This window comes from Perognathus longimembris, chromosome 2 (assembly GCF_023159225.1).
Source record: "Perognathus longimembris pacificus isolate PPM17 chromosome 2, ASM2315922v1, whole genome shotgun sequence".
NCBI lineage: Eukaryota > Metazoa > Chordata > Mammalia > Rodentia > Heteromyidae > Perognathus > Perognathus longimembris.
This window is the reverse complement of record NC_063162.1, coordinates 20,536,622-20,552,114: the sequence shown is the minus strand read 5'-3', so window position 1 is coordinate 20,552,114 and position 15,493 is coordinate 20,536,622. Positions and strand designations below refer to the sequence as shown.

The 15,493-nt window shown below is 36.0% G+C and overlaps 1 protein-coding gene across 2 annotated transcripts in view; it reads right to left on the bottom strand.

The window, feature by feature from the left end:
* The window catches only part of Nt5c2 (5'-nucleotidase, cytosolic II), a 79,934-nt gene that overhangs the window by 34,136 nt on the left and 30,305 nt on the right, over nucleotides 1-15,493 (bottom strand). For both annotated transcript variants that reach the window (XM_048338337.1, XM_048338336.1), the window contains exon 3: nucleotides 7,324-7,397. In XM_048338337.1, the coding sequence (XP_048194294.1) occupies nucleotides 7,324-7,397 (74 nt within the window). The remainder of the gene's footprint in view (nucleotides 1-7,323; nucleotides 7,398-15,493) is intronic.

Genomic DNA, 15,493 nt, shown 5'->3' with positions numbered 1-15,493 from the left:
CCAGCAAAACATATACCAATTAAGCCAAAGAAAAACTATGTAAAACATTGTATCTCAAGGATGAGAATTACCATTCAACTGCAAGAAAAAGGCATTTTTACTCTAGGTAAGATTTTCACTTTTTGTAAAACAACAATGGTTGCTGCTGTGTTGTTGTTGTTGTTGTTTCTGATTACAGGCATTTGTCTCTCTTTGACATCTAAAGGCTACTGGACAATTTGTGTTCCTCTGAAAGCTAGAAACAGCATGAGAAATGGAAAATGACCCGGGCTTAAATTCCAAGCCAATTCCAAGTTATTGGTAGGACTCAGAACATATCCCAAAATTTGGCTATTTGGCCCTTGAAAAAACAGAAGCAGATCTATTCATACCTTTCTCCTTTCCCTCTGAAGCATATCATAAACCCTTCAATTGAAGGTGCATGTCCTGTATCAAAAGAAAAGGGACCTCCTCTCTGAACAGATTTTGCCAAGTTTCTCCCAGTTTATAATCATTAGGACATACCCCATATGTCCTATCATATTTCTCTCTGTCTACCTTGTCAGTGTTAGCATAAAAAGCAACCAGATTTACTCTTATCTCTGAATCTTCATTTCCTAATGAAGGCTCTCATGTCATGTAAAACATATATTTAGCAAATGTATACACTTTGCTTTTTGTAATCTAACACTGTTATATGGGCTTTAGCTATGAACCTAAGAGAGGAACGATATTTCTCTTCTCTTTTCCTTTCTCTTCTTTCCTCCTCTATCTCCTTTCATTCTTCACTTAGTGTGTGTGAGTACTGGGGCTTGAACTCAGGACCTCAGCTTCCTTGCTCATAGCAGGTACTCTACCACTTGAGCCTGGCCTCCAGTCCAGTATTTTACTACTTAGTTGGAGATGGAGTTTCACAGACTTTTCTTTTCCCCTGGGGCTGGCTTTGTTCAAACCTCTGAATCTCAGCCTCTTATAGATGTTAACCACCAGTGCCAAACTTGGGAAAAAAAATTTTTTCCCCTCCCCTAAACCACAAAAGCAAGTCATTTTACCTGTAACTTGGTGGGGGGGTTGTTTTCTTATTTTTGTTTGGTCATGGACTCAGGGCCTGGGCGCTGTCCCTGAGCTAGCACTCTACTACTCTGAGCCACAGCTCCACATCTGGTAGTTTGTTTTTTGTTTTACGTTACTATCCAAAAAGAAATGTACTCTTCACCTTCTAAACCCTCTGTAACAATAAAAAAATCAAAACCAAACAAGTTACTAGTAATCCATATCTCAGTGAGCTGTTGAGAGAATTAATAGGTATACTTTACATGGAGTACATTTCCTAGTCTAGGTGTGCTTTATAAATGTTGCCCTCCTGAGAGTTTCTCAGCAAGAGCCATGGTACCTATCTGCTCTGAAATTGTAATGGGAAGAAGGAACTTATTGTTGGATTTGTTGAAATGGGTCATTCCTAAGTGGGTTAGTGTTGGAAAAAAAATGGAATGGATAAGAGTGCTGCTAGCCAATAAGTGAAGCATTGAGTATGGAGTTTGAATCCTGGTCTTAGACAAAAAAAAAAAAAAAAAACAACAGTAATAAAATGAACCTGTGGATTTTTGAGCCTTAAGTTCATAATAAAGCAACAAGCAAACAAACAACAACAATAAAAAAAAACCTAGGTGTCTTGGAAAGTCAAGATAATTTCCCAAATAAGGCAAGTAAGAAATAATACATTGTCATAGTTTTAAACTAAAAGATACTCTATATTTGTGAAGGGCTTAAAGAAGTATTAGCAATCACTGTCCTAAATTTTGCTGTACTCTCTTGAATTTTTAAGACTTCTGGACAATATATTTAATTTTGATGTCAACTACATGAAACTTACAACATGTTTAAGACCTTAACTATTTCCGTTTAGTATTCTTGTGTCAAAAAAAAAAAGTTCTCTTGCACTTATTGGATACATATCAAACCTCAGGAACTTCACATATGCCAAGCAAGGGCTCTACCACTGAGCTAGCTACAACCCTAGCCTTGCATTAGTGTGATTATTGGTTTGTGGCCTCCCTCATCACATTGTAAATTTGCCTGAATTTGTTCTGAGAAGACAATTATGTAGGGCGTCTCAAAGTCCCCCACTCCCTTTGGTTTCAGATGTGAGAAATGTATGTAACTATCATGAAAAAAAGGGCTGGGATAAGATTTAATTTGAAGAACTAAGATGCTTTTTTTCATGTTTTTTAAAAATTAAGACATAACCACAAAAGACCTTCTTTGGAGAGAAAAGATGTCCTGATTTGCTTTGGCTTTTATCAGCAACAACAACAAAAAATCCCACTCCACAGTCTTGAGATATGATGTCCTATACAGACAGAACCAAGAATCCCAGACATACCATATTCCAACTCTGAAAACTAATAACCCATTTATTTATGCTGTAAATGCTAACTCTGTATCATTCAGAAAAGTTTGTTGAATAACCAATTTAAACATTATAATATTTTTTTCATTTTACAGCACATGCTATAACTGAATGCCCCTTACTGAAGCCTAATCCCCAGTGTAATAGTGATGTTAGAAAGCAGGATCTTTGAGAGCTACTTAGGTCTTAAGAGTAGAGACCTCAGGAATGGGATTAGTGCCTCTGTAAGGGGCCTGAACAGGACACAGCTAGAAAATGCCATGGAGACACACACTGAATTTGTCTTTATCTTAGACTTCTCAAAAATGTGAGACATTAATTTCTGTGGCTTATAAATTATCTAGTTCTTTGTTACAGTAGCCTAAAGGACTAACCCTGCATATTTTAGTCTATTCATTTAAGATAAAACCAGCCACTTCTACCCTCCTCCCTAAGAGAAATCAAATGCTTACTGTGTTGTCTATATTAGGAAAGGTAGTATATGAATGTGTGTGTGTGTGTGTGTGTGTGTGTGTGTGTGTGTGTGTGTGTGTGTGTGTGTAGCTTTTGGAATAGCTACACTTACACTTTTAATTTAATTAAGTCTCCTTAATAATATTAAAATTCAAATGAATACATGTGCTATTTTATTACCCTATCAAGCTTTCTCTAAGTTCTTACTTAACTCTATTATAGGTGAAGCTTGACTGAAAACATCATCTCAGAGCAGTCAACTAACACTTTATTTCTGCACTATCTATACCCTTTCCCTTTTTTTGGTTCCTCTCTCATCTCTTCTTAGTAGGAATTACCCAAATTACTCAGTACTAATATTTATATATTTACTTAGTACTAGTATTTATATCAAACCAATTCCATTATATAACAGAAGTTATCAACAAATCTTTTAGAAAACTATTTGAGGGCTGGGGACTCACTCAATGGAAGAAAGTATGCTTAGATGTGATGTCCTATAGTGGATCCTCAACATCTCTGCCATCTCCAAAGGAGAATAATTTATAGAGATTTGCACACACACACACACAAAAACACTTTACATGAGAAACACCTGAACCTCCAAAAACAAGGATTTAGGGGAGGATAAATGAAATAAAATCAATAAACCTCAGTCGGGAGCCAGTGGCTCACAACTATAATCCTAGATACTCGGGAGTCTGAGAGCTGAGATCACAGTTCAAAGCCAGTCTGGGCAGGAAAGTCTATGAGATCATTACGTCCAAAAGTCCAAAGTAGAGCTGCCAAAAAGTCCAAAGTAGAACTGTGGCTTAAGTGGTAAAGTGCTAGCCTTGAGCAAAAAAGCTCAGGGACAGTATCCAGGCCCTGAGTTCAAGGCTCAGGATACTCCCTCTTTCTCTCTCCCTCTCTCTTACACACATTTACACACATACACACACACACACTGCATCCATACCAATAAACCTCTAGCTAAACACATGAAAAAAAAAAGACAAGATTACCAATTCCAGAAATGGAAAACAAAACAGAACTATACACAGTACAATTTTCCTCCCAGTGCTGGGCATAGAACCTATATAATGGAATAGTACTTGAGGGACAAAAAAAAGAATTAAAGTTTAAATAAGGTAATTTAATGTTAATTGGTTAACCTTTCCCTTAATAAGATCATCTATGATCATCATATACCCCACTTTCCTCACACCTCATTTCATGCTGAGATCAGTAATTACTTCTGCTGTATTCTTTTTAAACATTCATAATTCTTCAGCCTATCAATAGCCAAGTATCAGACAAACCCAAGTGGTACCAAGAGTACCTAATAAGCATTCTTTAAAAGCATCAAAGCATGGATAGATTTAGAAACTATATATCACAATTAGAGGAAACTAAGAAGCTATGGCAACTAAATGCAATGCAAAATTCTGGATTAGATCCTGAAATTGAAAAAGGGCATTAGTGGAAAATTGATAAAAACAGGATAAAGCCTGTAGTTCAATTAGTAGTAGTGTAGTAACATCAATGTCTTAGTTTTTGTAATTGTACTATTGGGTCAAGCAAGACATTAGGAGAGGAAAGAACTTTCCATATTATTTTGCAGCAATTCTATAGTTCTAACATTTCAAATTTAAAGGGTTTTAATGTTAAGAATAATAAAAAGGAACTGTTTTACTGACACACACCATGAAGGCATCACAAAAGTATTATCCCAAGCAAAAGAAGCCAAACACCAACAAATATGTACTATATTGTTCTACTCATACTTAATTCCACAAAAAGGGAAATTAATCTGAAGTAACACAAGCTCATAGGGCAAAGTCCTAGGATGTGGGAAAACAAACTGACTTCAAAAAGCAACAGAGGAACATTTTAGGAGTAAAGAACATTTTCTCTATCTCAAATGTGGTGGTAGGTACACAAATGGATTCAGTTTGCAAAATTCAATCTATTTACTTACAATGCAAGTTATTTTATTGTATGTAACTCATTCCTCAAAGTTGATTTTTTAATGTTGGCTGAGTATTTAATATTGGGCAAAATAAAATAAAATACTATAACTGGTTCTTAAATGTTTAAATTCTTAAATACTGAAATTTAAGTGCTATCTGTCTGTCTATCTATCCAAGTTTTGGTTTAAATCTTAGTTCACCATTTTGGGGGGTAGTACTGGAGATTGAACTCAGGGCCTCATACTATTATTAGCCAGATGCTCTAACATGAACCATGCCTCCAGCCCTTTTTTGCGTTTTTTTGTGGAGGTCAGCCGGGCACATGATCCTATTTGTGCTACCTGATATTTTCTATTTACACTTCTTGCAGAGCTAGGCTTATAGGCACGTAACTTATACTCAGTCTACTACTGTTTGAGATGGGATCTCACTAACTTTTTGCTTCCAAATCTCTGATTCCTTAACAGTTAGAATCACAGAAATGAAGCACCATGCCCCACCCTTTGGTTTGGCTTTTTAAAAGCCAAGTGCATCGGTATTTAGGACAAATAAGAAGGAGCATTATAAAAAGCAATTGACTGAGTTCAAGTGCCAGGACTGGAAAAAAACAAAACAAAATAAAAAGCAATTGAGTGGGGGCTGGGAATATGGCCTAGTGGCAAGAGTGCTTGCCTCCTTCCTATACATGAAGCCCTGGGTTCAATTCCCCAGCACCACATATACAGAAAACGGCCAGAAGTGGCACTGTGGCTAAAGTGGTAGAGTGCTAGCCTTGAGCAGAAAGAAGCCAGGGACAGTGCTCAGGCCCTGAGTCCAAACCTCAGGACTGCCCTCCCCCCGCCCCCCCAAAAAAGGCAATTGAGTAAAGCAATCATATTGTCATTAAAGTTTAGAAACTAAGATTCACAGACTTTTTCAATGAAGAGACTGCATTACTGTGAAATAATACATAATTATGCCAATGCTTAGTAACAAAATGTCAAACATATAATAATAGATTCTTAATACATACATATGGAACACTGCAGTATAGTAACATCTTAATAATTAAACTTTTATATGTGTAGTGCTGGGAATTGACCAATGTAATTTTTTTTTCTGTTTTGGATAGTACCTCCCTTATTTTCAAATTATTTTGCCACCTTCATTTTCAATGAAAGCCAATTTTTTTTTTTCAGTGCAAAGGAGTAAACCCAGGGCCTTTGCATGCACTAGGCAAGCACTTTACCACTTAGCTACATGCCTACCACAAGAGCTAGAATTCTTGATTGTAAAATTTTCTCATTTAAATAGTAATACTTACACTGAGAAAGCATAAAGCTTTCATCTACTTTCTAACAAGTGTTAGAAAACTATGTCTGATCAGTAAAATATAGGTTAAAGTGTTCTAAAACAACATCAAGGCAATAGAAAAATAAGCATATGACAAAGTATGAAGAGAAAAAAAAGAATTTTATCAAGGCCTTTCATGTGTATGTTTATGACAGATTATTTCTTTGGTTAAAAAAGCATATATGGTAAAAAGCATATATGACTACATATATGGCAAGTAACCACATATATAAATATATATATACATTTTTTGTATACTTACGGTACTCAGTTATATTTGTAGTCCAAAGTGAATATCAAATTGAGATTTTGTTATTTTAGGATGGAAGCTGGTTTTCTAATTCTGTTATATAAATAGCTCCTAAGGTAAATGAATTTATATTTTCAAATTCTATTATTTTGGGGACAATTTTAGATTCTTTTGAGTGCCATAGCTGGACTCATATGTATGAACACATTATGCACACATACTCAACCTGTATCCTTGCTACCTGAAATAACACTGTTACTGCACTCCAAATATTTTGCTTCAGTTCTGAAGAAATATTATGATTACTAATACCACTTTCTATGGGAGGAAAGAACAGTGTTGATGTTTAAAGGATATGTAAATAATGAACAAAGCTAACAGCTCTAATTTTTTAAAAGCCTCATATATATATATTTGTATGTAATCAAATCAACAGAAAATGAGCCCATTTAGAACAAATTCCCATTTGTGCTAAGAATACCTGTATCAAGGGAATGGAAGAATATTTTAGTGGTAGATTGCTTGTCTAACATGTGTAAGGCCTTATGTTCAATCCCTAGCACCACAAACCAAAAAATAATGTTGAAAATCTTAACAATAATTTACTTTATGGGCAGACTAGAGGTAGAAAATTACATCTCTGAAGTATAGCTTAACAGAATAAAAGCCAAAAATGTCTAAATACATACATTACTGTACAATTTTACCAAATAGTTTCTTACCAAGATACTTTAAAATAATTTAGGACCCTATCTGGGTAAGCTCATGAACTACTCTCAAGGTTATCAGAAAGTATCAATATTCACAAATCTCAATGAACACAGTTTGACCATATGAGCTTTTGGAGACAAATTAATTAAATCAACAGTGTTTATTCAATTTCTTACTGTAGCCCACTGTGCTATACCAAGAACAGTAATTTTTAAATAATCAGAACTGTTACTCACCAGCAAGGGTGTAGTCCATATCAAAACCAAAACATTTTATTTTTTCCATGGCTAAACTTCGGTTCACAAACACCCTATGGAAAAAGAAAAAATGGTATCTCAATTAGCACTGGAAAAGAAATTCTCAAGCTATGTTGGCTACTTTTCTAGATTTCATTTATTTATTTCCCCAAGTGATTTTATATATTGTGTTTAACATGAAGATATGATACACTTAATATACTTGATGTACTTTTTTTTTTTCCTTTTGGCAGTTACTGGGGTTAAAACTTAGGACCTTGCACTTGCTAGACAGGCAGTCTACCTCTTAAACACCATCTCCAGTCCTTTATGATGGTGGTAAAATGTTATTTTTCATATAGTTTCATGCAGGCCAGTGTGGACTTTGATCTCCTACTTAGCCTCCTTCATAGCTGGGATTATAGTATTTGCCACTATACCTGAGTTATTGGTTGAGACACAGTCTCACTAACTTTTTTTGATAGGGATAACTTCAAACCACAATCTTTTCCATCTCTATCTAAGAAGCTGGGATTACATACATGTATTATGATTAGCTCTTGACATACTTATCTTGACACACATACACATTTACTATTTACAATCATGAGAGCCAAGTAACTAAGTATATCATAGTCTTCCTTCTTTTTTTCCCTTTCTCCCTTCCCAATATACCCTATGCTTTCTTTAATACTCACATGGCACATCTGATTCCTTAACATATTCATTCTACATAAATATACCTATGTCCTCCTTGAGCTACATCTTTCCATACTGACTCCCAACCGCTTATTTATTTATTTATTTATTTATTTATTTTTGGCCAGTCCTGGGGCTTGGACTCAGGGCCTGAGTACTGTCCCTGGCTTCTTCCCGGTCAAGGCTAGCACTCTGCCACCTGAGCCACAGCGCCCCTTCTGGCCGTTTTCCATATATGTGGTGCTGGGGAATCCAACTGAGAGCTTCATGTGTAGGAGGCAAACGCTCTTGCCACTAGGCCATATTCCCAGCCCCCAACCGCTACTTTAATCTCTATTAAGTTCCATATATAAATAATGTCATGTATAGAAATGAGACTTGTTTTCCCCTTTATTTTTTTAGCTTTTGATTTTTCTTTTTTACCTTATGTGTGATATATCCATGTAGATAATAACTTCAGGAGGGTGAAGAGGAGGGGGCAGAACTAGAGGGCAAAAGGGTGAAAAACTGCAGGAGTGGAGCTCACTGGACACTGATGAAAGTGAACGATTCTAGTCACAGTGGGAGATGCGAGGGAGGGATTGGTAGAGAATGAGGGAACAGAAGACACTGTGCCAAAGGAAATGTACTCATTACTTTACTCATGTAATTGTAATCTCTACATCACCTCTTTAATAACAATAAAGTAAATTAAATTTTTAAAAATAAGTGATGTCATGTAGTAATTTTCTGTGTTTGATTTTCTAATTTAGTATGTTAATACGTTCGTCCAAGTTGTTACAAGACTCTCATAGGCTAAATAATATTCCTGTGTGTATGAAAGCCTTGTTCATATGTGGATACCATTTGAGTAATTTCCTATCTTAACAACTGTAAATAATGATGCAATGAGCACAGAAGTGCAGGTGGCTTTACTGCTCACTTAAATGGTAGTTACAATACTTGTTAACTGCTTTGGGAACTCTTACACCATTTTCCATTGTGGTTGCATAATCTTACACCCATCACTAAGTTTCAAGAGTCCTATTATCTTTAAACCCAACAATACTTGTTATATTTTCTTTTCGATAGGTTATTTTAACAAGCATGAAATGGCATCTGATTGTAAGTTTAAATTCCATTTCTCCTATTTTTAGTGTTTGTAAGCTTTCCACATGCCTGTTGGTAATTTGGTGTGGGTTCTTAGAAGCAATGTTTTTCAGGTCTTCTTTGCATTTTAAATTTAGTTTTCACTGTTCTGTTGTTTTCAGTTTAGGTGATAACTTAAAAAACAAAACAAAACAAAAAAACAGCTCTCTCTCGGGGTTGGGAATATGGTCTAGTGGTAGAGTGCTTGCCTCGTATACATGAAAAATCAGGTACTAGTGGCTCATGCATATAATCCTAGCTACTCAGGAAGCTACGATATAGAGGACTGAGGTTTGAAGCCAGCCTGGGCAGAAAAATCTAAGAGATTCAGACTCCACCTCCAATTAAACAGCAAAAGAACTGAAGGGGAGGCAGGCAGAGCCTGCCTCAAGTGGCAGAGCATCTGCCATGAGCAAGAAAGCCAAAAGTCAGCATCAAGTACTAAGTTCAAGCTTCTCAACTCACTCCCCCACTCCATCTCACAAAAAAACAAAACAAAACAAAAAACATGAAGCCTTATCTCAAAAATAACTAAAACAAAAAGGATTGGATATGTGGCTCAAGTGGTAGAGCACATTCCTAGCAAGCACAATACCCTGAGTACTTCTGTTTAGGTAAACAAAAATAAACCAATTTCCATGTTTAATCATTCAATTTTTAGAAAATTTCTCTCATTTCAGAATAGTACATCAACTTTAAGTTAACACATATTTTCAAATACTTGCTTAAAATAGTTTAAAGACTTGAAAGCAATAAATAGGCTTTTAGATTCAGAACTATATTCTTTCTCCCTGAAAAAATATGAAAATCATTAGATATCCCAAAAGTCTAACTACTATGTACTAGTGCAAGGTTAGCCCAACTGTTTCTGTAAGGTGTTATGATATATGAATATATACACACCTCTGTATACTTCCATGTGAACATAAATATGTATATATGTATACATACATATATACTTTTCCCTGGGAAAATCTGTTCTGAACATCAGTATTTGCATTATCTGAAAGAGTAATAGAGGAAAGGAGAGAAAAAGAGTAGTGATAATTGAAAGATAAAGAGTAGATGATAAATGACCTAACCATTTTCTTTTCTTGGCTAGTACTAGGGTTTAAACTCAAGGCCACAGGGGCTGGGAATATGGCCTAGTGGTAAAGTGCTCATCTCACCGCGACAAGCTCAACTTGTTTGCTCACAGATGGCAATCTACCATTGGGCCATGCTTCCAGTCCAGCTTTTTGCTGGTTATTTTTGGAAATGGAGTCTTGCAGATTTTTCTTTCCAGGGCTTCAAATGTAATCCTCCAAATATCATACATGTAATCATCAGTAGCTAGGAGTATAGACATAAGCAACCAGTACCTGGTGCCAAACCTCCCCTCCCCTTCCTTTTTATGGTATTTTTAGTACTGGGAGTCAAACCCAGAGCCTTGTATATGCAGGTTAAGCACTGTACCATTGAGCTACATCCTTATCTATAAGTTTCCCTAAAAAGACCATCTCACCAGGCACCAGTGGCTCATGCATATAATCCTATTTAGAAGGCAGAGACCTAGAGAACTGAGGTTTGGAGCCAGACTAGACAGAAAAGTCACCAAGACTTCAACTCCCACTAGTCTGCAAAACACCAGGCTGGATGTATGGCTCAAGTAGTACAGCATAAGCCAAAAGCAAGATGAAAGAGTTGACTCCAAGGCCCTGAGTTCAAGCCCCACTACCAGCAAAAAAAAAAAAAGGGGGGGGGGCGCTGGGAATATGGCCTAGTGGCAAGAGTGCTTGCCTCATATACATGAAGCCCTGGGTTGGATTCCCCAGCACCACATATATAGAAAACGGCCAGAAGTGGCGCTGTGGTTCAAGTGGCAGAGTGCTAGCCTTGAGCAAAAAGAAGCCAGGGACAGTGCTCAGGCCCTGATTCCAAGACCCAGGACTGGCAAAAAAACAAAAAAAAAAACACAAAAAACCCACAAAAAAAACCCACTCAACATTGCCATGATCCTCCCAACAATTCAAATTTCACCTTACTTTTACTGATAAAAGCATCTACTTTGTCGACCTTTCCCAGTTACATAAGTCCTTTTGAAAACAAAAGAGGATGTTGGAAGGGTGACTGTTCAAAGGGGTGACACTGATCAAGATGCACTGTATTCATGAACTGTTTTGTTAAATGGCAATTCATTTGTACTACTACTTAAAGATGGTAAAAGAAAAAAAAAAGCCATAAGACTCTTGGAGTAGAACTAAATCTTAGTATGGAAAATCAGGCCTTTTCAAACAGAAGCACAATTCAGGCAAGGTGAAGAAGACAAATGCATAAATCCTTGATCAGAGCCCTAACAGCTGACATGCCTAAAATATTCTATGGGAATATGGGCAGTAATGGGCTGGGGAAGATTCTTTTCCTTATTACCCAATCCAGGAGAGAGATAAAAACCACATAATAAAAGCTTTTGCTAGAATAAAGAAAATAGCTAGTTTAAGGTACAGAAAAAATCACAGGGAAAGTGGCATTGTGGCTCAAAGTGCTAGAGCACTAGCCTTGGGCTGAAGAGCTCAGGTTCAGCACCCAGGCCTAGAGTTCAAGCCCCATGACTGACCACCCCCCCAAAAAAATTATGGGGAGCTATCTACTAATCGGTGCCAAAGGTAGCTAGAAACAATCAATGGTCTTGACAAAGTAGTTTACCAGTTTCTTTCTTGGCTAGAAAAAGTAGTGTCATGAAAATTTAACAAATTATATATGTATATATATATATATATCATATAAAATGTACCTTTAAGTAAACAGTTCATCACAATGCACTTTTATTAAACCATGTAAACTCTGGGAGTAGCATATTTCAAGAATATAAATCTGTCTTTGCCAAAATAATAACTGTTTAATATTTATTAATTCATACTTCTTTCCTCTTTGAGTTAACCAATCATATTAACTAATAAATCAATACAATTACCAAACATGTGCTGTAAAGCAGGAACCATTTTGTGACATGTATACGTCAAAAGGAAGCTGTCCTTAGGAAGTAGCAGAACTTAGACTTTATAAGGACTCTAAGGAAGGAGGAACGTTTTCTTTATTGTTCATTCAAAATAACTACTCTCATAGAAGCAATTCATAAACTTAAAAAAAGATGACGCCTATCCTCCCATTAATGTCTATTATGATCCTTATGAAACAAAAAGAAAACCTCATATATATTATCTTTCTCAAACATGGAAGGAGAAGAAATATGGGAATGAAATCTAACTTGCTGCCTAAGCAAAGCTATAATATAATGAAACAGCTGCAGTATAAAGAATTGCAATAAGCCAAATATAGTTATAGCCTATGCATACTAAGGCTTACAAAGGTAATAAACACTCAGCTGCTGAAAGTAAAGCATTCACTTTAGCAGAGGCAACCTTAAACCTGAAATAGCATGTCTCTATGGCAGTCTTCAAAAGACACATTTCTTGGCCTAAACTAAGACTATTCTTCACCAAGGTTATAACAAAGTACAAGATTCTGTATTCAATGAGAAGACTAGCTAATTGCCCCACCACACATTTCAAAACAAAAAGATTTGTCTGCTTTAGAAATTAAAAAATTATCACCATTATAACAATGAAAAAACTCATTTGTCTCAGGACCTTAACTATACTTTTGCCAATGCCAGCCTACTGTATTTCTTTTCTAAATTATTAACTAGTGGAATATATTTTATCTCTATGTTCAAGAGACTAAACATGTCCATGTAATTAACTTGCTAAAGCTTCCTTAAAAGTATGACTAAAGCATCTGACCATAAAACACAATTACCAGAAATCCCTTTATACCAAAACATTTGCACACTGTAGATCTGAGCATTAACCAAGGAACAAACTCTAGAATAGATACAGAACTCTATAAAACTGGACACACACACTTCACACACATATAAGTGTAACAGCATTTATTATCTATTTATTATCTATTATCTATGCCACCTCAGTAAGGCATAATAAAATGCTATACAAATTCTATACAAATATACCATAAGAAAAACTATTAATACTGATGTGCTTTAATAGGGATTTAACAGTCTCACACTTAAACATGCAATTTACTAAAGCAAAAAACAAAATGGTTTTGACATTTAACTTATAATTCAAAGCAGAATTACCTCATCTGTCACTGGTTGCCGTTTTGCAAACTGTGAAACTATCTGAATCAGCTAGTTCTTGAAGTCACATAACAAAATTCTTCTTAAATTTCCTAGTATAATTTTTGCAGGCGATTTTAGCCTAACTTTTAAAAGGCTCTTTAAACTAGGCCCCTCAAGAGCATGCTTCTTCTGAGACAGCGCTGGAGAAAACACCTCTGTGTCTAATTTAACTTGTCACTGGATATCACTGTTGCTCCACACAAATCCATTTGGAATTGAATTTCTTTGGCAATGGCAAACTTTATCTGTAACTCCTCCCCTCATGCTTAGGAGTCACAATTTCCTGGCCAAATGCCCAACAACAGTTACTAAAACAACAAATGAGAGAGAGGAAGGAGTCAAGTGTAATATCTTCTTGGACATCTGCTTTCATTGAGTTTGTGTTATCATGAACTCAAATTCTGCTACAAGAGAAGAAAAAAGTTACAAGTAGTTTTTTAGGTGACAAACTGAAAACAAACATGAGTGCTTTATGTGTGTATTCTTTACTTAATAAAAAAATGTCATTATGTAGATTTTTGCCAAAAGCCTGATTTAGAAACTTTTTTCTCAAACTAGTTCCTCTTTCTTTAGTAGTATCCAATTAAATCCAACTTAAATCCAATCCTCCATGTGCCTTTGTTTACATTCCCAAATGTCTCTCAAGTCTGGAGCTTTCATTCAATTCACACTGCTAAAATTTATTAAAATCATTCTCCACAGATCATCTCCAATTACACTGTCCTCACACTAGCCTTACATTATTTTGAAGTGGGCTACAGACCAATGCAGCTCTATGAATATTTGTTCATTTATCCATGACATGATAAATACAGAATTTCAAATACTCAGAAATTTTTTTTTTTCTTTGCCAGTCCTGGGGCTTGGGACTCAGGGCATGAGCACTGTCCCTGGCTTCTTTTTGCTCAAGGCTAGCACTCTACCACTTGAGCCACTTCTGACTTTTTCTGATTATATAGTGCTGAGGAATCAAATCATGTATAAAGAGGCAAGCACTCTACCATTAGGCCATATTCCCAGCAATTTAATAGGAGAAATGTTTGAGTATAATAACAAAAAGTATAGGCTTCCATATTGTGTCACTTTATGTAACTGATATTTGTTAAATCTTAGAAATAGTACCAATTTGAAATAGAATGGGAAGGATTTTCAAAAGCAGGTCCTCTTTCATAGTGTGAGAAGCAATAATCTCAAGCCCAGCTTCAATCATACATCAACACTTAATTGCCTTTAGTCATTGCTCACGTCTACCTAAGACATTACAAATTCTTACCAGGCAATGGTGGTTCATGCCTATAGTCCCAGCTACTCAAAAGGCTGACATTTGGAAGGTCAAATTTCAAATCCAAATTTCAAAGTCCAGAGGCTCCGTTTCAAAATAACCAGCAAAAAGCAGGAGGGTAAGGGATTGGGACACAGCAACATGGATGGGACACAGGGAGGAGAATTAACAAATCTCTGGATCTTCCAGGAGTTTAAAACCTTTTACCACTTTGCCAAAATGTTAGATCTTATGTTACTCCATTACCATTATGTTTTACACAAACAAAGCAACTAGCTGTCATTTCCTAAACATACCAAGGGTTTGTTTATGCTGCTTCTTATACAGTGTCCACCACTGTTCACTTACTATTCCAAACCTTCCATCTCAAGTGATTGCTTCAAGAAAATATTCTGGCGCTAAGGATGTAACTCAGTGATAAATCCTTATCTAAGCACATACAAGGTCATGGTTCCATTCTCAAACACCACAGACATCAGAGGGAGGGAGGAAGAATAAGAAGGGTTCATAGTTTTGCCTCAGAACTATGTGACAGCAAATGTCTCTGGAACTCAGATTACTTTTCTACTTCAGTGAAAAGAGATTTCATCATCAAATAATTCTAAAGTAGTGATCCAAATAAAAGGTTTGACTATCCAAAATCCTTTATTTTGGCACTTACATATTTTGGCATACACACAAAACATACCAGTATTTCTCTTACTAGTTACTAGATTATAAACTCTGAGACCTGGATTTACAGCCTTCTCAATACCTAGTACAGAACCTTGTAAATAACAGGCATAATAGTTAACCTAAGCTAGGAACTTAATAAAAGTTAATGTTTGCCAGAGGCCTTGGGGAGAAGAAAAATGTTAAGTTTCTGGTAATGGGCATAT